At 32.4% G+C, this 26,340-nt stretch overlaps 3 protein-coding genes across 6 annotated transcripts; 2 read left to right on the top strand and 1 right to left on the bottom strand.

The window, feature by feature from the left end:
* Window positions 1–1,713: 1,713 nt before the first annotated feature.
* Window positions 1,714–8,502, bottom strand: LOC127256445 (flavin mononucleotide hydrolase 1, chloroplatic). 2 transcript variants are annotated; one of them, XM_051282460.1, is made up of 8 exons: window positions 8,156–8,502; window positions 7,841–7,916; window positions 5,757–5,808; window positions 4,478–4,592; window positions 4,092–4,162; window positions 3,628–3,715; window positions 2,385–2,543; window positions 1,714–2,292 (listed from the first exon to the last, which is right to left on the bottom strand). In XM_051282460.1, exons 1-7 carry the CDS (start codon window positions 8,425–8,427, stop codon window positions 2,426–2,428), a joined length of 792 nt encoding a protein of 263 aa, XP_051138417.1. In that variant the 5' UTR covers window positions 8,428–8,502; the 3' UTR covers window positions 1,714–2,292; window positions 2,385–2,425. The 2 variants fall into 2 exon arrangements, with proteins under 2 accessions (XP_051138417.1, XP_051138416.1); XM_051282459.1 differs by having other exon boundaries at window positions 1,714–2,543.
* Window positions 8,503–12,722: 4,220 nt separating this feature from the next.
* Window positions 12,723–20,771, top strand: LOC127256410 (diphthine--ammonia ligase). Of its 2 annotated transcripts, none has more exons than XM_051282415.1 (13): window positions 12,723–12,939; window positions 13,075–13,323; window positions 13,427–13,498; window positions 14,153–14,232; window positions 14,706–14,931; window positions 15,046–15,078; window positions 15,403–15,485; window positions 15,561–15,633; window positions 15,761–16,106; window positions 16,174–16,505; window positions 17,640–17,983; window positions 18,210–18,564; window positions 19,951–20,770. In XM_051282415.1, the coding sequence occupies exons 2-13, from the start codon at window positions 13,246–13,248 to the stop codon at window positions 20,164–20,166; spliced, it is 2,238 nt and encodes a 745-aa protein (XP_051138372.1). In that variant the 5' UTR covers window positions 12,723–12,939; window positions 13,075–13,245; the 3' UTR covers window positions 20,167–20,770. The 2 variants fall into 2 exon arrangements, with proteins under 2 accessions (XP_051138372.1, XP_051138373.1); XM_051282416.1 differs by having other exon boundaries at window positions 12,905–12,939; window positions 13,210–13,323; window positions 19,951–20,771.
* A 1,253-nt stretch (window positions 20,772–22,024) lies between these two features.
* Window positions 22,025–25,369, top strand: LOC127256105 (uncharacterized). 2 transcript variants are annotated; one of them, XM_051281939.1, is made up of 3 exons: window positions 22,025–22,523; window positions 22,610–24,624; window positions 24,805–25,369. In XM_051281939.1, the coding sequence occupies exons 2-3, from the start codon at window positions 23,098–23,100 to the stop codon at window positions 25,165–25,167; spliced, it is 1,890 nt and encodes a 629-aa protein (XP_051137896.1). In that variant the 5' UTR covers window positions 22,025–22,523; window positions 22,610–23,097; the 3' UTR covers window positions 25,168–25,369. The 2 variants fall into 2 exon arrangements, with proteins under 2 accessions (XP_051137896.1, XP_051137895.1); XM_051281938.1 differs by having other exon boundaries at window positions 22,025–24,624.
* The last annotated feature ends 971 nt before the right edge of the window (window positions 25,370–26,340 follow it).

The following is a 26,340-nucleotide window of genomic DNA, read 5'->3' as shown; positions in this document are numbered from 1 at the left end:
AAACAAAGAGAAAAATATAAAAATACATCTATTAGTCTCTTATAATACAAATACAATAATATTTTTGGAATAAATTATACAAATATAAGGATATTTTTAATATTAAGTACAATGACGCAAAATCATCTGTTTACTTCCTGGCTGGACGGAGGTAATAGTAAATATACTCAAAATTAGTTATTTTTCTCATGTTTTAAGAGTTTATTTTTACTGTTTTTTAAGCTAAATATAAGAAAAATAAATATATTTGTAATTTTAGGAGTTTATAAATTGAGATTTTAAAATTTATTCGCAATTTGAGCGCATTTAGGTGAAATACCGTTAAATAAGGAGCGTCGAAGGAGTTACACGCAGAGTTTACGAAACCATGAGGGAGCTTGATGCAGTTTTTAAATTATAAGAATTTAGCGCAATTTTGTAAAATCACAGGTAAATTTTGTGCAATTTAGCCTAAAATATAATACACGCTCATCCTATAGGTATACATCTTTTTATATAAAATTTTGAATATTAATATTTTATATATAATACAAAATATGTATTAATAGTAAATTTTACCCATTAATATATATATATATATAGTTAAGCAATGATAGATTTTTTTTATAATAATATGTAAGTCAGTAAAAATTATTTGAAAAAATTATATAGTAAGTATATATTAATTTGGGGTAGACCAAAATAACATACATAGATTTATTTGAAATATTGTAAATATAATATGAATATTAATATAATTATATTTATTTGCCCTACAAACTAATTCGTCTCATTGCGAACTTAAAGGTCTATTTGACTTCGCTAAAAACATAAGTAGAAGTACAAAACACAAGCAGATAGATTTTATATTTCGATAAATTATTATAAAAACAGCATTTTATAAAAAATCTTAAAAATACTTTTAAACTAATAAACTTACTTAAAGAATATACATTTAATATAATACTCCCTCCGTCCAATTATAATATACATATTTACTTTTGGCACGGTGTATAAAAATAATAGTATTTTAATTATAATAAGTGGTTAAAAATAGTGTAATAATATTTTTGTTTTTATTTTTTTTTAGATAAAAGTAACTATGTGATGTAAAATAAAGATATTTGTAAAAAAAAATTAGAGAATTTAATGAAATATTTACTTTATAATTAAACGTTCCAAAATAGAAACATATATACTTTTTAGCCAGACGGAGAGAGTAATATTTTTCTATAACACTTTTATAATTTATTTTAAATTTATTAATTATATTTAAAGATTTTACATTACAGTATAAAAAATATACTTTTAAAATTTGATTATTTATATTTTAAAATTTTAATTTAAAGATAATATATCAATTAAAAATAAAATTACAATATAATATTAAATTGTTTGTATTTTATAATTTATTTTAAAATTTTATAAATTGTATTTAGTAATTTAAGTATAATTAAAAAATTTATATACTCATATTCAATTTGGTATCTCAATTTTAAATTTTAATCTAAGTATAAGTATATAAATTAAAAATAATAATATCATTATCTTTTTTAATTTTTATTAAAATATAATATATAAATTAATATTTTTATATTATATTACATGATAGTATTGTATTTATTATTATTATTATTAGAGATAAAATGGTAATTTAACCTGGAAAAGACTTTTGAAAAGAAAATACTTTTCTAACTTAAAAAAATGCTTCTGCTTTTAAAGAAAAGTCAAGACAAACATGTACAAAATGTCCTTTTAGACTTCTAGCAGAAGTCATTTCAAACGGCCTTAATTCGCTCTCAACCTGACGCCAGTGTAAGTTGGCTTGTTTAAGGCCGTATTTTAAAAGACTTAAAAGTATAAAACCCAACCAACTTTAAAAGTGGGGCAAAATAGATCAGCCCAACAGGACTCAACCATTTTAACACTTCTAATAGTAATTTTACTATAACAATTAACTTTAAAGGAAAAAAAAAATGATGGCACTTTAAGGGTGTGTTTGTTTGGGGGTTTGGATTTTGAATTGGAATTTGAATAGTAAAAATTTTGAATTTGAATAGTTGTACGATGTGATATAAATAAGTATTGATGTGATGTTTTGAATGTAAAATTGATTTTTAGTATAACATAAAAAATGAAAAATAAGTGTTTGATTTGATGTTTATTAGGGGAAAAAATTGAATGAATAATATAAATCCAATCCAATCCTCCAAACAAACACACCCTAAGTGTATTTTCAATAAAATTTAAATAGTCTTATTATAAAAATTTTCACAATTGACAAGGAATTCCGAGCTTATCGGACATAATATCCTGCAAATAATATCAGGTACATAAGCCACCTTAAACAAACCTGTAATAACAGGCTCGACCAAAAAGACAGTAGCAGAATTAGAATTTGTTACCTTGCAGTCACTGCAACGAGAAATGCTGGTATTTATCAGAGTCAGCTTGTGCCGCCGGAAAGAATGCCCAACCGAGAGAGATCCTCCCGCAATGAATCTGCATCATTGAACTGAATACCGATAAAGCCAGCATCGGCAGCAGCATCTACATTTTTCGCCCTGGAGAAGAAGTAACACAATACAGTTCAGCTTAACCATAGAAAATAATGCGCAGAAAAGTAGTTTGTTACTAGCAAACCACGACAAAAAGCATCCATTTACCGAATAGCTGAAGATTAACATAAAGAGGAGATAAGAAAGTGCGAGTTATGCCCATGTAAAATCCGAAAATGCATAGAATTTGACATGCCACTGCAAGTATAAGAGCATTCTTTCACCTTGAATGAATCCGATTGGTTGGCTTAGGAACAAATATTCTAAGGGTGTGTTTGTTTAGGGATTTGGATTTGAATAATAAAAATTTTGAATTTAAATAGTTGTATGATGTAATATAAATAAGTATTGATATGATGTTTTCAATATAAAATTAATTTTTAGTATAATATAAAAAATAAAAAATAGGTGTTTGATTTGATGTTTTTCGGGGGAAAAATTTGAATGAATAGTGTACTTAGGGGAAAATCCTCCAAACAAACACACCCTAAGGGTGTGTTCTTTTGTCAAACTTTATCAGATTTCTACTACTAAAAAAAGATCAAATCAAATACTTATTTTTTTTTTTATATTATACTGAAAATTGATTTTATATTCAAAATATTAAACACCTATTTATATACTACTCCCTCCGTTCAACTACAAAATATACATATTTCTATTTTGGGATGTCCAATTACAAAATAACTATTTCATTACCCACTTTTTTTTATAAATACCTTTCGTTTACATCGCATCGTTACTTTTATACCAAAAAGTAAGGGCAAAAATGTCATTACACTATTTTTACATACCCACTATAATTAAAATACTATTATTTCTTAAACTCCGCGCCAAAAATAAATGTATACTTATTGCTTGGACAGAGGGAGTATATCATAGAACTATCAGATTTAAAATTGTTACTATTCAAATCCCAAATCAAAATCCAAAACCCTAAACTCACACACCCTTTTGAATTCAGATTGTGGTCGTGGAGGCGTTGGGGGCAATGATCGTAGACAATTAGATATTGGTGATGCTATGTTCTAAGCTCGACCCATATTCCACAACACAGCGGGGAAAACAGGTTTAGAGGTTATTAACAAACCTGTCATCGATAAAGACACAGCATGCCGGATCAACCTTCAAGTGCTTCAAGATATCCGTGTAAAATTCTGGGTCGGGCTTCCTTTTTCCTGCACTCAAACAAACTTTGGCATAAACACAAACTCAGAATATAATCATGAGTTTCCAGGAACTATCCGACAAATGAATAGTGTGTTATATATGGATAACTGATCCTTCTCCAAAATCAGCACAGCGTTAAAAATGTTAGATCATATATTGGGTTATAACCGAATGCTCAAGCTATGCTAATTATTGCCACAACATTTAGGTACTTATCAATGTAAAGTTCAACTTACATCAGCCGAATGCATAATCTGATAATGTGAATATTTGCATCACTATTTTCCTATATTTAAACGCAAGAAACCTAATTCAAAATTAAATATTGAAGTGCATGAGACTAGTAAATGACAATAAATTAAAAATCGTAAGGAGCAAGGGTACCCATTATGCATGAACAAAATGTCCAGGAAATGTACGTGGAGAGTTTTAGTTTCTCTTCAATGATTTCATACCTGCAATAGAAGACAGATAAATAAAACTATAGGTTTGTCCATTCAACAATTTTTTGATGACACAATTCCCAATAAATTTTAATAAAAAATACAATATATACACACATTCACATAATATAAATAATATATATTATATTCTTTCACAAAAAATCACAATTCTAACACAAAAATATTATTTTTTATATTATCCATACAAACTCAAATTTCATATAAAAAAATCACTCAAACTAAAACACTAAATAAATGGCCCCTATGTAAACACACACAAACAGCTCGCATATAAACTTGAATGCATTCTTTGGAACTTAGAAGTACCAGATCGGATAATTAGTTGCCGTATGCATTTCATATCCACTACTCTTTAAATCAACTAGTAACCCTTCAACTCCTTTGATGTAAGAATATCCTTGTCTCATGCAGCTTTTTAGGCCTGTAGGGAAGCAATTCTATCCGTAACGCTTCGGTTGCAGTTAAAGACAGGATTGACACCAAATAAACTGTAAAGCTCGAGAATTGAAATTTACCCTCATAATACCTCAGAAAGAGATCTTAAAAAAATAATACCATTAAAAGTTTAACAGTTGCAGGACCACATATACTCTTCAACAACTCAAGTAAACATATATATACATTTCACTCTCGGTATACTAGTAGTGAAGTGAAAATAAAAGATAATCTCATCACTTTGATCATAGTCCTGGTGTGGGCACCGTCCCATTTAGTAGCCCAGCCATTCTGACAAGAGCAGTTAAGACCTTTTCCTAAAGCCCTTACTAAACCACCACCTAAGGACCACCGACGATAGCATCATGCAGCAAAGGTACAGCTGATGTGGGAAAAAATTAGCAGGCATCAGGAAACTATTAAAGAATGGTTGTGGGTAATGAGAAGGAGGTCGCGGTAACACTAGATCTTAGAGATCACTCCAGATTTAGGGATTTTATGCCATTAGTTATGTACAATTTACTCTAGTTCCTCAAACATTTCCCTGATATTTTAACACATACTATAAATTTGATTGCTAGAGTATTTCATGCAAATTTGTTCAAAATTATTTTTTATTTACAATATAAGCTATATTAACTTTTTTGCAATTTGCAAGATAGCAAATTAGGCATCTCTTGGGAACGTGAACATGGACCTCATGTCACATGAAGGACTAGGTGGTTGAAAATAATTTGGCAGTAGAAAAATGAAGATAGCTTGCCAGAAAAGCGAGCATGATTTATTCCGAAAAAATGGCGCAGTAAGATAAGCAAAGTAACATCTTAATTGCCATTCTATGTCCTTGAATCACATATAATTTCAAATAACTCAGGCTAGTTTCGTGTATACGAAAACAAATTCAAAACACACACAGACACAAAGTTCAAACGCTCATTTAAAAATTTTGAGAATTGCCAAGAAAGCAACTTCGAATAATGGTTGAATCACCATTACAAGTGCAGTATTTGGCTGAAACAGTTTGAAACTATCCAAAGAGTGATTGTGATCTAAAATTCATAATGTAACTATAAGGCTGTGGGTGCACTGGTCTCACTATATGACATGTAAAAGAAGAAAATCATAATATACTTATTGAAACTCAAGTTACCTTCCAAATCAATTGGTCTTCCATCTTTAAAAAATATTTGAGCCAGCTCCATCTGAGAAGAGAACTTCAATATATGCTTGAATACACGTGTGTATGTATGCGTGCATGTCGTGAGTGTTATGGCTGTGAACACTAAAATGCCTAGAAAAAGGTAGTGAAAGAAGAATGGGAGGGGGGATGATCTTGCATCCCTATCACGCCTTTGGTAAAGTAATTGCTATAACTAAAATTAAGGTTACAAACAAAGGCCAAAGATAGAAGACATACAAGAAGTGGATTTTAATGATATTTTGCAACTAATATAAAATCTTCTTTTGACTTACTCAAGGAATCGTTTGATAATTATAGCACCCTCTAGGCATTTCTTTCAAATACTCGGTTATAAGCGAATTCTAGCCACAAAGTTGCAAAAACTAGGCATATCTTATGACAAATTTGTATATTTGCTTCATAGCACCAATCTTGACACTTATCTCATGATTGTGCTGGATCACACTTTATGAAATACGTTCAATAGATGTAATCTTGTATCCTTTTTGCACTTTTATGAGCATATACCTATCACTTGGAGAGTGGCTCAGTTAATTTCCACAACCATCGTATGATTATTGAGTCCTCACCATCGTGGTAAATTTTATTTATATAAAATTGGTCTACTTCCAAGTCAGGGCCACTCTCTCCCCTCACCTTTCGAGGTACATGCATACAGTTTGCGATATTTGAGTAAATTCTCCATTTTCCTGGCACAAGCTTATAAAATCCTGTTAATCTCAAGTTTTTTTATTTTCCAAGAAATCCTCAAATGATAACAAACTTTCTTTCAAAGGCAAACATGATGGAACAAAGGTAGAATAAATTTTTTATGCAAAATGGGGTTCAAAACAAGAATTAGAAAGAGAAGAAGGCAAAACAGTTGCAACAAGAATTAAGCAAGGAATCGTATGACTGGCAGCCACACAGGTGAGTCCCAAAAAACAAAAAAACTAATATGTTGTGGCTGTCATGGTGTGTCAGAAAGAACTAAAAAAACCGGGTGTGTTTGTGTTTTCAACTTTTTATTTTCGTACTAAGTAATCTCCAAAAATATATTTTGTTCATCTAAGAAATTTCACATTATTCACATCCAATACCTACTTCCATTTAAAACATCGCATCCAAAACATAATTTCCATTCAAAAATTTTCAAATGCAAAATACGCAAAAGCATTCAAACACACAAAAACACAAATATGTCAAATAATGGAAAAATATATCTGCAACTAAAGTGTGAACTATAAACTCTCATTCATAGTCTAAATTATGTACAAGGTATTATTAATTTATTATATCAAATAGAGGAAACTACATGTACAATGCCTACAACAATTCATTGAGTGAAAACTCTTCGACTTTCCTAATATGTTCTAGTTGTGAGTGTCACACCTTCTATTCTATACATAAGTCCTTATCACATGATACAGTTCACTGAGAAATTGTAAAGATAATAACTTCAGTTACCACGTGCAAAACATCCAGAAGTACATAAATTCTCTACCTAGTAGCCTCGGGAAATTGACAAGAACTTCTAGAAAATGTTGATCCTCTCACACCTGCAAAGTGGAATTTTCTAATCTCTGTGAATCACTAGCAATTTTCTTATTATCTTTGTTTCAAGATACATCTAAACCCCAATTATCATCACATAGGATGTCAAAGAGCCAATTCCATCGTAAACTGATGTAACCAAGTTACTTATTATATAAATAAACACTAATCACAAGCAATCAAACCCCTCCCCACCACACGTACTAATTGTTGGCTACTTCCTTACAGGGTTAGCTCCATCGATAGTTCCTAGCTTCAGAAATCACGTCAACATCAAACTGGACAGTCAAAGAGCAACAGAAAAGATTATTACAGGCTCCAGTGGCACTCTAAACACCATTAAGATGAAGTTAACCGCAGCAACAAAATACTAACAAACAACATGTTCTGGGCAAAGTATTCCCAAGAGCATGCCTTGATGGATAATATCAGCTCCAGTGTTGGGTGTATATTATCAGAAACTCCATTGAAAACCAAAGACCAATACTTGACTAATATACCTCATTAATATGTCCTTTTTCGAACTCAATCCATGCAGTCGGATGCTTGCATTCTAGAAGCTCCTTCATTGACATTCTGAAGATATATAAACCAATTGACAACTGATCAAAGCAAATCAGGAACTAACAATCGAGATAACATTCAAAAACTAAAATTAATCCAAAAATTCGTTTGTATCAATGCGTTTGGATCCTCGATTCAATCCTAGAATTGGAATCAGAATTGAAAAGAAAGTTTCGGTAATGTTAACCGTTCCAAAACCCTGAAACAATACTGCCCAAAACCTAACCGAAAGTAACGGAAAGCAAGATTACCCGAAGAAGGCAGGAATATCGTCATAAAAGGGGTCCCGAACAAGAGTGTCCATGATGTCGAACAGAAGAATCGGAAGCTTTCTGCTGGTTGTCTGCTGCGCAGAGTTAAGATTGGAAATGGCCGCAGTGGCGCCGCCGGCAGTGCGGGTTTGGATAGAAAGAGGCATTTCGTTGGCAGCGTAAGAAGACGTTGATGGGGGTCGTTGCGCATCCAGTTTCACCATGGGAGAAGCGCCAAATCTCCAAACAAACCTTAGACTTAGAGCAGCCATTCAGAGCCAGCGGCCACTGTAATCCACTTTCTTTCATGCCGATGTTTTCCTTTCTTTTCTTTTTCTTCAGTTCTAAGCTTTAGCTATTGAGACAATACTAAATATAATAATTGAATATTAATTATTATATAAAAATATAATATAAATTTAAAAAAAATAAAAATATTTTTATTATTAATTTATAATACTATTATGATAACAATTATATTTTTAATATTAAATATACAAAACTAAATGAGATTTTTAATTATATATTTTTTTAAAAATTTATGTGTATCATACATTATTTTAATATCAAATTTAAATAAAAATTTTCAAATCAAATAAAAAAAACAAACCCTTACTATTCAGTGGAGAGATTTTTTACCGTCCAACTTACAACAAGAATTGGTAAAATAGATATTTTAATAAATCTGCCCGATCAGGCATGGCCTGTGCCCTTGTAATCTAAGGTGTACTCTTAAAAATGGGACCAAATCCTCTATTCCCAAATCCCCCTCTTTCCTCTATTTCACCAAATAAAATTATTGACATATGAATGAGAGAGATAAAAAAATATATATATATATAAGAGATAGAATATGAATAAAATTTAAAATTTATTTATTTTAAAATTATATTTTTGTTATTTATCATTTTTGTTTATTTCAAAATATAAATATAAATTATATCTCAAATTATTTTTTATTTTTATTTTTATATTAATTTATCATATTTTTTTAAAAAAAAAATTCATCTCAAGAATTGCTTAGATATAATTTTAGATTATTATTAAGAAATTTATTATTTTATATATATATATTATATTATTCTTTACAAAATATCATATTATATATTTTTTAAAATTTAAATGTTATATAAAAAACTATTTAAATAATAATTTATGTAATATTCTATTCCTATAATTATATCTAAATGGTATTTTTTACGGTAATATTTAAAAAAATAAATAAATTATATTTTTACAATTAAATAATAGAATAATAAAACTAATAATTTTTAAGAAAAAAAATTAATAAGTAATAAAAATATAAATTTTTAAAATATATAAATTTTAAATTATATTCATATAAACTATTTTTTAATTTTTTCTCTCTCCTCACTCTATGTGTCATAATTTTATTTGTTGGAATAGAGGGAATAGGAAAATTTAGGAATATAAGATTTGGTGTCCTTTTCATGTACAATTGTACTCTAGATTGTTTAAATAAAGATTGATTGAACTGTAGTTTTGCCTCACTTCAGGTGAAATTCAACTTCATTTTGGTGCGTTTATTTTTTTGTAACAGCCTGCTTCGCTGGCATGTTGGTTAGATACAATTCAAAAATTTTCTATCTTAATTTTTGAAAATTATACTGAATTATGATCGAATTTTTAGACCGTGACTATTTTTTGCCATATATACGTTCAATTCATCAATGCATATAGATAGAAATATGTATCCTTTAAGTGTTTGCATCTCGTTATACCATAATAAGCTTCATATTTACTTAAAAAAATATTTTTTTTCTTTTCTTTTAATTTTAAAATAATTTAATAAAAACTTTATTAAAGTAGTCTACATAAGAATTACACCCACAACTATATCTACATAACACAGAAACTTTATCATTAAACCATAGTTTAATTTGTGTTTTTATTTTTATTTGTTGTTAATATATATATTAAATAGTATTAAATATTAATTTTAATAAATCAGGTGTGGTCATGCACGGTCCGACTTTTATGGACCCGGGCACGGCTCGGTTCATTAGCGTGCCGGGTTAGACACGACTCAAAAATTTTCGGGTCTACTTTTAGAAATCTAAGTACAGTTTTTTCGTGACGAGAAATCTTTCAGAGTGTGCGTGAGTGAGAACAAAACACGTTGAAAATGCTCGTGTTGACTTTTGGGGTCAGTCTAACTTCGAAATGCCCGATCTACATGACTAAAGGGCCGGGGTGTTAACAGTTAGTATCAAAGCCAATTGGCAACAACTCATAGTCGTTGACCAGAGTATTAACGGGAAAAACAGTTGATGAATTCTTAGAATGCAATATAGATGTTGCATTTTTAAGTGGGGGAGGATGTGATATCCCAGAATTGGGCTAGTGCTAGGCTAACTCATGTATATATGTGAGCCAGTGTTATGCCATCGGAGATTAAATAGATTAAATGAATTGAATAGATACTCATGTCAACAATATATACTTTCCTTTTTTCGGGAGCTAAGCGTGCTAGCTCTAAGGTAATTTCAAAATTGGTGACTCCCTGGAAAGTCTTTCAGAGTGTGCGTAAATAAGGATAAAGCGCGCTGGTATGACTCGTATTGATCTGTAGGACTAGTATAATCTCGACACGTCCACTCTGCGTAGCTTGCGGGTCGGGGTATCAGAAGTAACATCTCCCTTCTCTTAGACACTGGCTTTGTCTCATAGTCAACAATGCTTTCAAAATTTATTTGTTTCACGTCATTACAGTATCATCACAATTTATCAAAATCACGCATTTCTACGCTATATATAGTTTGAACTGCAATTTTATTTGCTAACCATGCCTGCTTATAGCTAATTTTAACTTTGTAGTTAACTTTTATGTCTTTTACTATATTAGTTGGTCTATACAACGCAGTTATCCTTAACTTCTCTTTTATGATCTTGGCTATCCATGGAGAGTCGGCACGTGGATAGCCTCAATTCTAAAGATTATGTTCACCACATGTATGTTGCATGTTAAAGTTACATATGCGAAATGAAACCTTTATTACATGATAAACGATATATATACACCACTCACAACCCCCTTTGTTATATACAAAACTCATCTTCTTGTCGTCATTTTTTTTATAGAAAGAACAACGGGTGGCAACAACATAAATTTTCACTGTAATACAAAACTCATTGGCATAAAAAAAAAAATTGATTATTCTTGGCTAGAGAGCGAAAAAAGGAATTCAATGGTTTCGATCTGACAATTATTATTTCATTATTTAAAATTATATGTCAATGTCTCTGCACAAAAAAAAAAAAAAAAAAAAAAAGCGAGTTAATATTAATATTAACATACTAGATAATATATCTTGATAGACAAACAATACATGTAAGATTTTGAACTACGGATTGCTTCGGTGTTCGATAATACTATCATATCAATCATCATCAATTTTAAATTTAGATACATACGTATCATATTTGCATCATCTTCGAACGCAATCCAATGTAACAAATAGCTTTTGTAGTGGAGCTATATATTGAACTCTTGTTAAATTATTACTCCCTTTGTCCCTTTTGAAATGAGCATTTTGAGATTTTTGTAATAAATTAAAAAATAATACGATTTAATTAGTTAGTGAAAGTGTGTAAAAAATTTTAACGTTTTTGCTATTTGAATTTTTGTATAAAATAATTGTACGTGGAATAATATATTTGTAATTTAAATAAAAATTAAGAGTATAATATATTTGTAATATATCAGTGTACAATTAATTTTATTAAAAAGAAAGTGATACTTTTGTGTGGAATATAAAAAAATAATAAAAATGATAGTTTGAATTAGAACGAATAGAATATTAATTTTATCTCTATTTACACTTTAATTTTTTTTAAAAAATATCCACTAAGGTAGCATCTAATTCTATTGATAGTAAATATAGTTCTCGGTCATCCTTATAAGCAAGAAGAAGACTATATATATATATTTTTTACCTAATATTACTATATTACAGTAAAAAAGATTAAGATATTAAAAAATAGTAATACTAAAAATTATATGAAAACAACAAATAAATAGTATAAGACCTTATAGATAATTTAAAGTGTTAAGTATAGAAAATACCCTATTGATAATAAAAAAACGAAATAAATAATTTATGATGAAGAGTTAAATAGGAAAAAAAAATTACTAATAAAAAGTTATAAGAAAGTTGACTTATTCAAAGAATTTAAACGAGGGTGTCTCTATTATTTTAAATGTTACTTCCTCTGTCCCATATAATAATACGAGTGTATTAGTAAAAATAATTATTATATAATAAAAGTAATTATTGATTAAGATTAAAATAATTAAATAATATTTAATTAAAATTAAAAAATTTAAAATTAAAAATATAATTAAAATGTATAATTATATTACGAAAAAAAAATATAAATTATATTAGACGAAATAAAATAAAAAATAGAGATAAATTATATTTGAAGGATGACCAACTTTTTTAAGAGGATAATAAGGGGAAGTGTGTTATTATAAAAAAAAAAAAAAATGGGGGAAGAAATTGAGCAAACAAACCTATGTGTTCATCGAAACAATAACATGCTTCCTTTATTTTATACATAAACACAAAAAACAGGAACACTCCGCATTATTCTGCCGTCTGAAATTCTCCAGAGTCAACAATCGAATCCAATCTATTTACCTACGCGCCGGACACTTGCCTAAACGGCGGTGACGGCGACGGCGACGTCGGCACCATCGACCATCCACTTTCCGGAAGCAGCATCCTTTTCTATACTCACGACAGCCGTCAATTTCTAAGGTGTGTAATTTTGGGGTAATTTTTCCCAGATACTACTCTAGTTAAGTTTCTACGGCGTAGTTACTGAAAAACCTCGCCGTGTTTGTTAATAATCTGAAATCTATAACGGTGAATCGGCTCTATTGGCTGCATTAGAAGTCTCTTTGAGCTTGAGCTTAATATTTGGCCGGAACTGGAATTGTGTGAATACACTATTGCACTTAGAGGATCAGTGACAAGATTCTTTGTGGATGATTATACCGTAGTCAACTTTTGGTTTTCGAATTTTAGTCAAGTAGATTTCAAGGCTCAGTCGTGGTGCCGACGATGAAAGTGGTGGCGCTAGTCAGTGGCGGTAAGGACAGTTGCTATGCAATGATGAAGTGCCAGCAATATGGACACGAGGTTGTTCTTTATCTTTGATTGAATGTAACTGTGTCTGTAATTGTTTTGGAGTCCGTTTCTGTTCTGAATTTACTTTTGTCGTTTGAATTATGGCTCTTTTCAGATTGTGGCACTGGCAAATTTGATGCCTGTTGATGACGCACAGGATGAGATTGACAGTTACATGTATCAAACAGTAAGGCTTTGCTTGCTTTCCTTTCGTTTCAGTCCCACATCTTGATTGATATGAAATAGAACTAATTTTATTGTGTGTGTGTTAGGGTTGGGATGTTTATTCCTTACATTTAGAGCTTTGAATAAATAAATTTGATATGGTAGGATACTGGAAGCTATTGTGTTTTTATATGAGGATTGTGTTGTGTATATTGTAAAGTGTCTTGAACTTTAACATGATTGATGATTGTCTAACGTGGTCCCTGGAAACGAAGATACACAAAGAGAGAAAAAAAATCTTTAATTTTGTTGCACATAGTGTTTTTATATTCCTTCCACTCCAAAGCTAGCCATTATTCTCTGTAAGGGGATTTCAGTCAGTGCATGCTAAGTCGCTGCATTTTCATTTCTACAATGGAATATGTCAATGGAAAAATAACTAAATTAGGATGCAATTGTATTATTATTTAGAACTCTTCATTGACTATAGTACTTGCTTGATTGACCTTGACTAAACTCATGTGTATTTCTAGTTTAGTGGAATATATTATTGAAGCTATTCTCTATGACAAGTAACTGCAATGATAATATATATATTTAAATATAGTCAATGAGTATATCTTAGTTTGTAGTATCTTAATTAGTTAAAGGTGTTCAAGTTGAATTTCAATTGCAGGTTGGGCATCAGATAGTTGTCAGCTATGCACAATGTATGGGAATTCCATTATTTCGAAGACGAATTCATGGGTCCACCAGGCAAGTCCTTAAATTGGAAGCTTTTGGTATAATTAGATTTTCAACTACATGGAAAGCTATGTCACATTTTGTGTTTGATTGGATATCCAAAATAATATTCGCTCTTCAATCTCATTGATAGCTTGACCTGTGTTTGATTGTTGGTTTTATTCAATCTTTGTTATTGGGATTCTAAAGCAAGTTAGATTGTATTATGCTACTTAGAGTTGATGTAGCTTCCATGTTGTACAAAGGGAACATTTAACCTTGATCATAAGCTTTTAAAGCATGATTGAATGAATTTTTCACACATGTAACTGACTTGCTACCTTCATTTTTTTATTTTTCAAGTCGAAATCATACTTCTATTTCATTTCAGTTTTAGCTTCTGTCTTTCGTGTCAGCCACATTGCACTGTGTATCCTGCTGCCTTAATTTTTGTTTTTTTAGCTAAATCAATAGTCAATCGTTAAAACTTATTTTTGGCTTCACAGGCATCATGCTCTTAGCTACAGTACAACTCCTGGTGATGAGGTTGAAGATATGTTCATCCTTTTAGAGGAAGTAAAACGGCAGATACCCTCTATTTCTGCAGTCTCCTCAGGTGCAATTGCATCTGACTATCAGAGGTTACGTGTGGAAAGTGTTTGTTCTAGGTTAGGGCTTGTTTCTTTGGCTTATTTGTGGAAGCAAGATCAGTCGCAGTTGCTTCAAGAAATGGTAGAATTTTTAATTTTTATAAGTTATAGGTGTGGTGGTTGTGTTTAGATTTTTGGTTCTATTCTATGTTGATAGTTGAAATGCTAAACCATTATAATTTCTTTTTTGTTCCAGATACAAAGTGAAATCATTGCCGTCACTGTGAAGGTGTGCAAGCTTTCCTTTCTATTTGTTTACCGGTTTTCGATCTAGCTTTTTCATACATCTTACATGTAATCTTCTGGCCTTTAGTTTATCTAGATCTTGCTTAACATGGAAAATTGTCAGTCCCTGAGTTGTAATTCTAATCTCTGTATTAGAGACACTTTACCCAAAATTATTGTTTATTCTCCTGTAGCTTGATTTACTCCATGTGAATTTGAGGAAATTCTCAGTCATAATAGCAATAATAATAATAAAACCCTTCTCGTTATCAGTTTTAATTTCTAACTTCTTATTATATGCTTGAACTACCTATTTTTTCTTTGCTAGGTTGCAGCTATAGGGTTGGACCCTTCAAACCACTTGGGAAAGGAAATTAGACATTTAGAGTCTCATCTTCAGAAGCTTAAAGGGTAGGCTAGGGAACTTATAATTATTATTCTGTTGCATATAAATTTCATGTCATTGTTGTTCTGTTCTATTGGCAGTTTATATGGCATTAATGTATGTGGAGAAGGAGGAGAATATGAAACTTTAACTTTGGACTGCCCCCTCTTCAAAGTAAGCTTGCATTTTTCTGATCTTACTCTTTTGAGGATTTGAATGTTTTTTGCAATCTGTGTAATTAACATTAAACTTTTTTAAACCCCTCTCTCTGTTTATATTCTAACCTGTACATCTTTTCCAGAAATTTCGTATTGTACTAGATAAATATCTAGTTGAATTACATTCACCAGATCAAATAGCTCCTGTTGGGGTTCTTCATCCTGTGGAATATCATTTGGAAGGAAAGTTGGACTCACTGTCTGCCAATGTTGATGGAAAAAGCAATGTGGTCCCCACAGGGGTATCCAATTTGGTACATGAAGTAGTGGGAAATTACCAAGACATGTTGAAAACTTCATCACTAAACAATGATATGGTATCAGATTTAGCACAGGATATGAGAAAAGAACTTCACATCTCAAAATCCGCGAAGGATAACAGTATTTCAATTGCTTGCTGGTTGCAGGATTCTTCTAAAGCCTCAGTTGGTATGGCATTTTATTATATTTGGTTATTTTTTGGGTGCATTATCATTCTAATTCAGTAATTCGGCAGATGTACGAGATGATCTTAAGGTGGCTCTAACAAGACTTGAACTGCTGCTTGTTGAATATAATTGCTCTTGGGAGGATGTTCTTTATATCCATCTATACATAGACAACATGAAGGATTTTGTGCCAGCGAATGAAGAATATGTGAAATTTATTACTCAAGATAAGTGTCGATTTGGTGTGCCATCACGCTCTACCATAGAACTTCCTCTATCAAAAGTTGGTATGGGAAGAGCGTACATCGAAGTCTTGGTGTCAAAGGATAAAAGTAAAAATGTTTTGCATGTGCAAAGTATTTCCGAGTGGGCTCCTAGTTGTATTGGTCCATACAGCCAGGTTAGATATCATTCAAATTTCTTTTGTATTAGCTCTCTCTTGTTATTTTGTTCTTCATATATCCCTTTTCTTTTTCCATTTTTTTTTTTTGTATAGATGGAAGCACATAATTTACATTAGTGCTAATGTATACTTGTATAGCATATACATATCACAACAAGTAAAATCCTTGAGTACTTATGGTATGGTAATTAGTATTAGCTTCAATTAGGCCCTTAAGTATCTTCCCCTCCATTTCCATATGCTCAATTTGCTTGCTTAAAAATGAAATTTGTTCTGTATCTTTTCATTATCTCAAAGATCAAACTTTGACTTTTCTTTGGGGATTATTTCATATTTATTTTATGTTTTCCTATTTAAGGAGAGATTTGATGTCTATGAAAAGTTCTCTTCTCAACGTCCTTGTGAAATTATTTCACCTTCCCGATCAGTTGATTGAAATGTATGACTAGTGATTTGAACTACTATTTGCTTTTCAATCCACAGATTTCAATGTTTTTGTTCAGTCAATTGGCTTACTGTCACAAGCTTCTTATTCAGCTCCCATCCAGGATGCCAACTGCTGTTCCTATGATAATTGGCGTACTGAATTTATATTTAAAACCATCTCCATTGAGAATACCAATTTTCTGTTCTCATCTTTTATTTATGCTTGAATGACAAATGAAACATGTCCTGGCTACCAAATTCCTACATCCTCGATATCCTGTATGAACCTGCTGCTAACTTCCTCTTTTTGATATCTTTCATTAATCTCTGTAAGGCCAACATACCCACATTACCAATAAATTATTCTCTTCAATTTCAATAGTAGATTCGATCGAAACTTCAATCTATGGACTGATGGCTTCTTGCTTACAAATTATGGAGATTCAAATTTAGCTACCAGTATCCAATACTTAAAACAACATAAAGTAGCGGAAAAGGGGCAACACTTTTTTTTTTTGGAATTAAAGAACTAAACACTGGCTGGCCCTGTCTCCACTCTCTCTCTATTTTTTTGGGTCTCAAAAAGTCCTCTTGACCAGGATCCATTGTAAATGTGCATTTGTAATCCTTATAAATGTGCGTGCTATATAATTGTTTTCAGTCAACTCACTCACTAAAACCTGTTATATTGTGCTTATGATCCAGGCAACTCTGCATAAAGATATTTTGTATATGGCTGGTCAGTTGGGACTCAACCCACCAACAATGTTGCTCTGCGATCAGGGTCCCGCACTTGAGTTACAACAAGCCCTACTCAACAGCGAAGCTGTTGCTAAATGTTTCAACTGTTCAGTGGCAACATCTTCTATTTCCTTAATTGTTTATTGTTCAGCGTCTTTGAACACATCAGACAGAAGTTCTATTGAGAATCAGAAGGATTCTGTTCTTGCGAAAATGAAATTGGGATTAAATAGTGGAAGCAAATCCAACAAGTATATAGTTAACAATCCTGTTGTTCTGTACATTCTCGTTCCTGACCTGCCTAAAAGGTGACCTGCTTTATGTTTCCTCGCACGTGGCCAATGCAGTTGCTATTATGATTTTTGAATCATCTGCCAATTTCTGCATAAATAATTTCAAAAGAAACTATTGTATAATGCTATGAGTTTACTTGAACTATTCGTTCGAAGGGTTTGTGTAGGGAGTACTTTTAGCTTATGGTACCTTTCAATGACATGAAATAATAATTCCTAGCTTTTGTGGCTTTGTTCCCAGGGCTTCGGTAGAAGTAAAGCCTTTGCTTTACACTGGGGAAAATATTGAGGCTCCCACTCGTGTGAGCTCACAAGATATATGTGTGAGGCAAGATTATTGGGGATTTCAGCATAGAACCTGGCATGAGAATTGCCTTCAGAAATGTGTTATTAGCGGTACTCTATTTACAGCCGTTGTGTCTGTGTCGGAGGAAGTTGCAGCAAAAATCAACCATGAAAGCAATAACTCTGCTTGTGATGATGATTCAGAATGTACAATGAGTTATGAAAAACAAATCCTAAGGCTGGCACAATTCTGCATCTATCTTCTTGATGGGGTCATTCTGGAAAGTGGTTTTTCTTGGGCTGACATCATGGTTCGTTTTCTTTCCCACTGTCCTCGATTTTTCATTCATCTCCTCTGCCATTATTGTGATTTAGGTGGTGTTTGGAATTAGCTGATTCAATTATCTAGTTCGACTAGCCGGATATATTAGTAATTTGTAGTATAGTGTTTGGTAAAATAATTATTTGGTATTATAATTAATGATATTTTTATATTTTATTTTTAGAATCTTCACACACATATATTATTTCCGTTCGGCTCTAAGGGTCCTATTTATTTTTTGCATATTAATCTTTGAATATTAATTATTATATTAAAATATAGTACAAATTAAAAAAAAAATTGCAAAAAATATTTCAGTGTCTTGTAATACTAATATAAAGAAATTTATACAAAAAAAAATATACAAATTATATTTTTAATATTAAGTACAATGACGCAAAAGGTAAATGAGACCTTAGAGGCGGACGGAAGGAGTATATTATTATGTTAATTGTTGATTAATTCATTATTTCACGGTACTTATAATTTCAAATAAAGTTATTCTATATTATTCATTTAATATAAAATTTATGTGATAAAAAATAAATTAGTAATATTTAAATTTTCTATGTTACCTTAATTTTAATAAATTTATATATTTTTTACAAATAAAATAATTTATATGTAAAATAACTAATAATTTCAATTGCTTTAAATTTATAAAATTAAAACCATAACTTAGCAAAAATAGAAGTATGTTTAAATAACTACTAAATAATGCAACGAAAAAAGGTCGTCATGTGATTATAGTATTACTTTTATGTTATGAGAGTTGCACAAAATATTTGTTTGAAGAAATGCACAATGTGTGAAGCAAGAGCCTAGGGCTCAAGGGTAAATAAGGAGCCAAAAAAACTTTAGAATAGAAAAACTATCTCATTAGTCTTCTAAATGGTATTACTGTTTGACTGTTTTTCTTCTAAAACATGTCCTTCCTACTGAATAGCAAAACACATTTCATAGGTAGTGACTTGTTTCTTTAGTTATTATTATTATTATCATTATTTTCATTTTTAACTATTGAAGTGATTTTTTGCTTAGATTGATAGTTTCTAACTTGAATATGGCTGAACCACCTGTCTAAACCTGCTTTTCCCTCTCCCAAGGATTTCATCTATTTTCTATCCAACTTTTTATAATCTACACGCTTAGCTCGCATTATGATTCTTTTTGTTTTATTGCATCCCACTATTTGCCCGGTAAAGTTTTAAGAGACTACTGGATTATGTTAAAGTGTATGTTATTACAGCCTTTAGAATTGTCGATTTGTGATGTTGCTCTGCATTTAAGGGCTAGAAATGTTCTTTGTTCACATCTTTAGGAAATTCTGTATGATCCCATTTGATCAATGTCTGACATATCCTATTGTTTGTAGAATTTGAGGATCTATTTCGCAGCAAATCTTTTTACCAGCCACAGAACATTGTCGGCAATCTTCACCAATGCATTTAATGAATTTGGTGAGATGAACAAGGGAGTAGACGTACTAAAAGTGCCATTTTTCAATCTTGTTCCGGTGTTGGGCGCTGGTAGGTCCACAACATCCATGGATGATATACTTACCTGTGAGATGTTTGCCACCACGTGTTAGCCTAACCGACTAGCAATCCGTAACAGCCCCCCCAGAAACATTATGGCTTCCTTCGCACCAGCTGGACGACATTTTACCAGGATTGTTTTATTTCAGTTATAATTTATTTTTGATTGAACCTATACACTTCATACGTGATTAACGATAACATGGCAGGACGCTAGCCCAAGCATACAGAATACGTAGCTGCACGAGCAACAAGACGTACACGGTATTTTTTTTCTGTAAGTTTCAATGACGAGCTATGCGTTATTATTTTCTGTGTAAATTACATGTTTAAATCGTAATCGTGAGCCCTCTTTCTTTCACAAGTATCTTCTTGAAATATCTCTGTTGTTGTGGCCATTTGGTTGCGGTGATTCGATTTATTTACTTTTTATGTGGAAACATTAAGTATGTTGTTTGCACGTATATGCTGGCTGAATAGAGTCTAAATTACTGTGTTGATGAATAGGGCCAAAATTTACTTAAACCAACAATACTCTTTGTGCACACGTACTTTTTACCATCGCATGTTTGCTCATTTATGTTAAAATAGACTTGTGTGATAAACTTCATAACATAGTTTGAATTTTCTTTTGATTTTAAATTGATTTCCAACTTTGAATAAAAGGTGTTACTCCCGGTATCTATTTTTTTCATTTTAGTTTGTCCAATTTCCAGTAATTCTACCTAACGTTACAAATACCTTTGCAACTTACAATATATTACACAAATGTCATTACCTTTATATCGCACAGTATTAATAGTCATTTTTATTTTATTCTTACTACATCTTAATATAATACTAATATTTCTAAAACTTCGTGCAAAAAGCAAACGGATATATAGTTATGAGACGGAGGAAGTATTATCTTTACTTAACAACGTTTAACTCCATGAAGCTTTTTGTGAAAAAAACATATCTCTCCTTAATTGAGGGCAATTCATAGTATTACCCTATAAACCATTTTATTCAAGTTTATGAAAAGTACTTATTATTCAATTATTTAAATCCTATATAATTTTGCTAATCAATTTTTGAGAAACTTGGGTGTGTTTGGTTGTGGGTTGTGTTTTGAATTTGGATTTTGAATAGTAAAAATTTTAATTGAAATTGTTTGATATGATATAAATAAATATGATGTGAAATTTTGATGAAAAAATACATCTGTGTAATATAAGAATAAAATAAGTGTTTAGTTTGGGGTGTGTTTGTTTGTTTGTTTGTTTTTTTTTTTTTTTTTTTGTGTAATCTAAAAATATAAAATAGTGTACGGTTTTTTTTTTTAATTTTTTTTTCATCTTGTATATTATCATTTAAAATATTAATTAAATTGAAATAAAAAATTCAATGTCACATTGGGAAAAAAATTTATGAATAGTGAAAAACTTGACAAAATCAACAATAAAGTATATTTAAGTTCCATTTAAAATGAAAAATTAATATTTGATGTAATATTTTACGTAATATTTTTTTATATAAACTTATTGTCGAAGAATATTGTTAAAAGTTTTAAAACGTGTGTAAATAGTTGGGACAGTTGTTTTTAGTTTTACTGTAGCATCATTGAATGGACGTGGTTGTTGTAATCGTCTCGGAAAAGTTTAGATGAACATGATATGATTTGTTTTTAGTATATATATATTTTGTAATATATTAACTTTTAAATTATATCTTTGATTTAATAATACTTAGAAGGAAAAAATTTGATGATTTTGATGTTGGTAAAGTCAAGTTCTGTTTCTTTTATTAAAATTTAAATTTCTAAAAAAGAAATATTATATTATAAATTTATCTATATTTAAAATATTGTTTAATAAATTTATTTTTTTTATTCAAATATCACGTTTAGTATTTGTTTATATCATATTAAATATTTATTTTCTATTCAAATTTTTATTATATTTAAATTAATTAAAATTTTAAAAATATTTTCAAACTTTTATATTGTTATCCCACGAGAGATATCCCAGTTGGTATATATGTCCTTCCGCCAAAAATAAGAAAATTTTAAAAATTTCCCATCCCTACTTGTAGTAGGATTATCCGTTTTGTTCATCTGGAAATTATTATTATTATTATTATTTTTTTTTAAGTTTAGAGATCCAAATTAAGTTCAGTGTAATTTTCAGAATAAATGAAAAAACATGTGAAAAACATCAAAGCAAAACACGTAATTGCCATGCGCGCGCGCATATATATATATATATATATATATATTCAATGGTGCATATTGTTTGTCGGCGAAACTTAATGGTGCAAATTAAAGTGATATTTGGTGCATGGGAAGGCAACGACTCCATGCTATGGAGATGGAAGAAAACCAGTTGAATATCAGCTTGCCAACCCATTCATTTCTCCTCCTTTTATCTCGGTAAATTTTCGCCTTCGTCGATTTCGCGCAATCTATAGCCTACATTGAAATTTCTGGTTAACGAGGTTTGAAATAACCGTGGCTAGATGCGGGGAGGGGGGGCGTCTTGAATCAAGGGAATTCGATTCCATTTCAATTATGCAGTGTTGAGATTGGGATTTTCCTAGGGTTTGAATCGGTGAGTTGAACTTGAAATCGTTTGGATTTTTGCGTATTTTAGTCGTTCTAGAGATTCGGTGAAGAGAAATTGTAATTTCTGCGTTAATCGAGTTGGAATTACAGTCGAAACCCGCATATTGGGACAGATTAGGATGGATTTTTGGCGTTTTTGCTTTGTGAAATGCCGGAATTTCTATGGTTCTTTTAGGGCTAGGGTTTACAATGAGGCGAAATTATAATTGTGTGGAATTGACTTGATTTGGTTGGAAAAAGGGGAAGAACAGTAGATGAAAGGTAATTAGGAAGAACATCAATGGAGGATATATCGAAAGATGAACATAGCCTGTAGAATTGATTTTAATTGATTGCAGAAAGGGGAAGAACAGTAGATGAAAGGTAATTAGGAAGAACATCGATGGAGGATATATCGAAATATGCACATAGCCCTGCTCATACGGCTGTACTGAACCGAGATCACGTCGCATTGAGACGGATAGTATCGGCGCTGCCGAAGCTAGCAAAGGCCGGAAAAGTTAACACAGAGGCAGAGTCTTTGGCAGCCGAAGCAGATGCAGAAGCTGTGTCCGCAGTGATCGATAGGCGCGATGTTCCGAGGAGGGAAACTCCATTGCACCTCTGTGTTCAGCTACACGACACTGTTTCAGCCGAGATTTTAATGGAAGCCGGCGCAGATTGGAGGCTTCAAAACGAGAACGGATGGACTGCGTTCGAGGAGGCTGTGTGCGTCGACGAAAGCATCGCGACGATCATAGCAAGGCGAAAGGAGCCTCTTTCGTGGGCGAAATGGTGCCGTAATCTTCCGAGGATTTTGGCGTCAGCATCTCGGATTCACGATTTCTATATGGAGATAACGTGGAACTTCGAGAGCTCGGTGATTCCGTTCATCGGTAGGATCGCGCCTTCGGATACTTATCGAATATTGAAGCGCGGCTGCAACTTGCGCGCAGACATGACGCTGGCGGGATTCGATGGATTTCGGATTCAACGCTCGGACAGGACGATTATGTTCCTCGGAGAGGGCTATTCGTCGTTCGATGGGAAGACATCGCTGTCTCCCGGATCTTTGATCGTTCTTGCGCACAAGAAGAAGGAGATCACGAACGCGCTCGAAGGCGCCGGAGCTCGGCCATCGGAGGGCGAAGTCAGGCGACAAGTCGCTTTAAAGAAGTCGCAAGTTAATATGTCGAGATCGGGAATTGATGTTTCTCAGGCCGAGCTCATTCCCCAATTGAATTGGCGACGGCAGGAAAAGAGCGAGAGCGTCGCGGGCTGGAAGGCGAAGGTTTACGATATGCATCACGTCCAAGTGAGCGTGAAGTCGAGGAGAGTTCCCGGCGCCGCCGCCGCCGCGCCCGACGGGAAGCAGATTTCTTCAGCTAATGACGATTACCGATTAGCCAATTTAAGCGACAACGATGAGTATCACGACGTGTTGACAGCCGAAGAAAGAATGCAGTTGGATTCCGTTGAGGAGAATGGTTTATTCGAAGATGACGACGCTGATGCGCATGAAAGCTTCGATCCCGCCTCGTTCAAAAGCGGCGGATCGATTGGTTCAACGAAGGAGAAGAAGAGTTGGTTGGCCCGGAACAAGAAGAGCACCAAGATCAAGTTGGTACCTAAAGAAGACAAACACAAATCGAATGAAAATCGTCAATTATCAACCGAGTTTCCTCCCGAGGATTCGGGAGACAACAAAAAGGTCAAGAAGAAGAACAAAAAGGGCGCCGCCGTCGACTCCAAGAGCGATGGCAAGCAAAAGAAGCCTCTGAGACCAGTTCTATGGCTAACGCCGGATTTTCCTTTGAAAACCGACGAACTCTTGCCTTTCCTCGACATTCTGTCGAATCAGGTGAAGGCAGTGAGACGATTGCGGGAGTTTTTGACGACTAAATTTCCTCCAGGGACATTCCCCGTCAAGGTACTTTCTTCGATTGTTGATTCGATCATTTGGCGATATTTCTTGAGATTAGCGAAGTTATAGTTTGTCGAACAAGATTCTATCGAAAATCGCGATACATGTCAAGAAAACACAAATTAGATGTTTCTACGCGTATAAGAACGAATGAAACTCATCGATCGATCGATCTTGTGTGTGTAGATTGCGATCCCGATTGTCCCAACAGTTCGTGTTCTGGTGACCTTCACAAAGTTTGAGGAGCTTCAGGCGTCAGAGGAGTTCTCGACGCCTCCTTCAAGCCCAACGCAGCTCCACGACGAAGAGGCGGAGGGATCGAGATCGTGGATGTCGTGGATGAGAAGCTTTAGGGGATCGTCTAGCGATGGCGAAAGCCATGAAGTCGATCCTTTCCACATTCCGTCGGATTATTTATGGGTTGACGCGAATGAGAGAAGGCGACGAATGGAAACCAAGAAGGCTAATGCCGAGAAAAATCAAAGGGAAAGGGCGCGAAAAAATTCGGATGGAGCACAACGATACGTGAAGGAAGTTGAATCGCAATAGCTCATGAAAATTATAACTCTTCTTACTACTGTTGTAGGTGCGTTACGTAGTCGACTTTCTTATGTACCTTTCAATTAGGCAATCTAGTCTCTGTTCTTCTGGAGATTTTTTTAATAGTAATTTGGAAGTGATAGTTTTGTAAAAAAAAGAATAATGTATTTTTTGAAAATTTGCTATTGTTGCATTGTAAAAAAATTGAAACCAAACGTTAGAAGAATGTTATTTTTAGTTTGAATAGTAGGATTGTTATTTCTAATCCCAAGATCAATAACATAATATTTCCATACAGTCGGAGTGAAATAAAAACGAAATTTAAAGAATCCTTTATATATTTCGAAATCAAAGGAATTCAGACTCAATTTACCCATGTATCAACCGAAACCAACGCAAACACTCAATCACGAGTTAAACCCAAGCGATATCCACGGAAACACATAAACACGCGAATCGAACCACAATTTAAGGAAATTTCAACATTCTAAGCCTAATTTCATTGCGGACAAACAATATATACCACCAACAGCAAATCAGACCAAAATTGAGAAAACAAACAAATAGACAGCCTCAGAACAGGCTGAACATCAACGCGCATATCGAATCCTCAGCTTCGCCGGACAACGTCACCGGAAAAATCGCAAGGAAGATCGATTGGAATCGCCGTCAAGAGATTAGGGCTTTTAGATAAAGAAAGTTGCGATGTGTAGAATGAGCTTGAATCGGTCTGCAGCTGTTCGGGAGAATCTTATATCAGATCAAGTAATGCAGATCCAATGGATCAGATAAAAACCTCTCGTTCAACGACTAGCATTGAGTCTCGCATAGAATAGACGGGTTGCGGATACCAGATCCGGATTTCGGATGGACGGGTCGGGTTGAGTGCTGCTGGGCCTCCAACAGTCATAGGCCCAAAACCATCACAAGAAGCTTAAATTTACATACAAATTCTGAAAGTTATGAAATAAAAAAATATAAATAATAAAAAAGATTAGGTATTTGATATTATACTTTATTTGTTCCAATTTAATATATTATTTTTTAACATATTAAAAAGTGATATTATTTGATTAGTTAATAAAAATATGTATGATAATTTTGACACTTTTGTCTTGTATGTAATAATAAAATATATATTTTTAGTAAAAGTTACGGGCATTTAGATATTTAAAAAGAAAT

This window comes from Andrographis paniculata, unplaced genomic scaffold (assembly GCF_009805555.1).
Source record: "Andrographis paniculata isolate CXL003 unplaced genomic scaffold, ASM980555v1 Contig55END, whole genome shotgun sequence".
NCBI lineage: Eukaryota > Viridiplantae > Streptophyta > Magnoliopsida > Lamiales > Acanthaceae > Andrographis > Andrographis paniculata.
The sequence above is the reverse complement of the archived record's forward strand: the minus strand, read 5'-3'. Positions and strand labels throughout refer to the sequence as shown.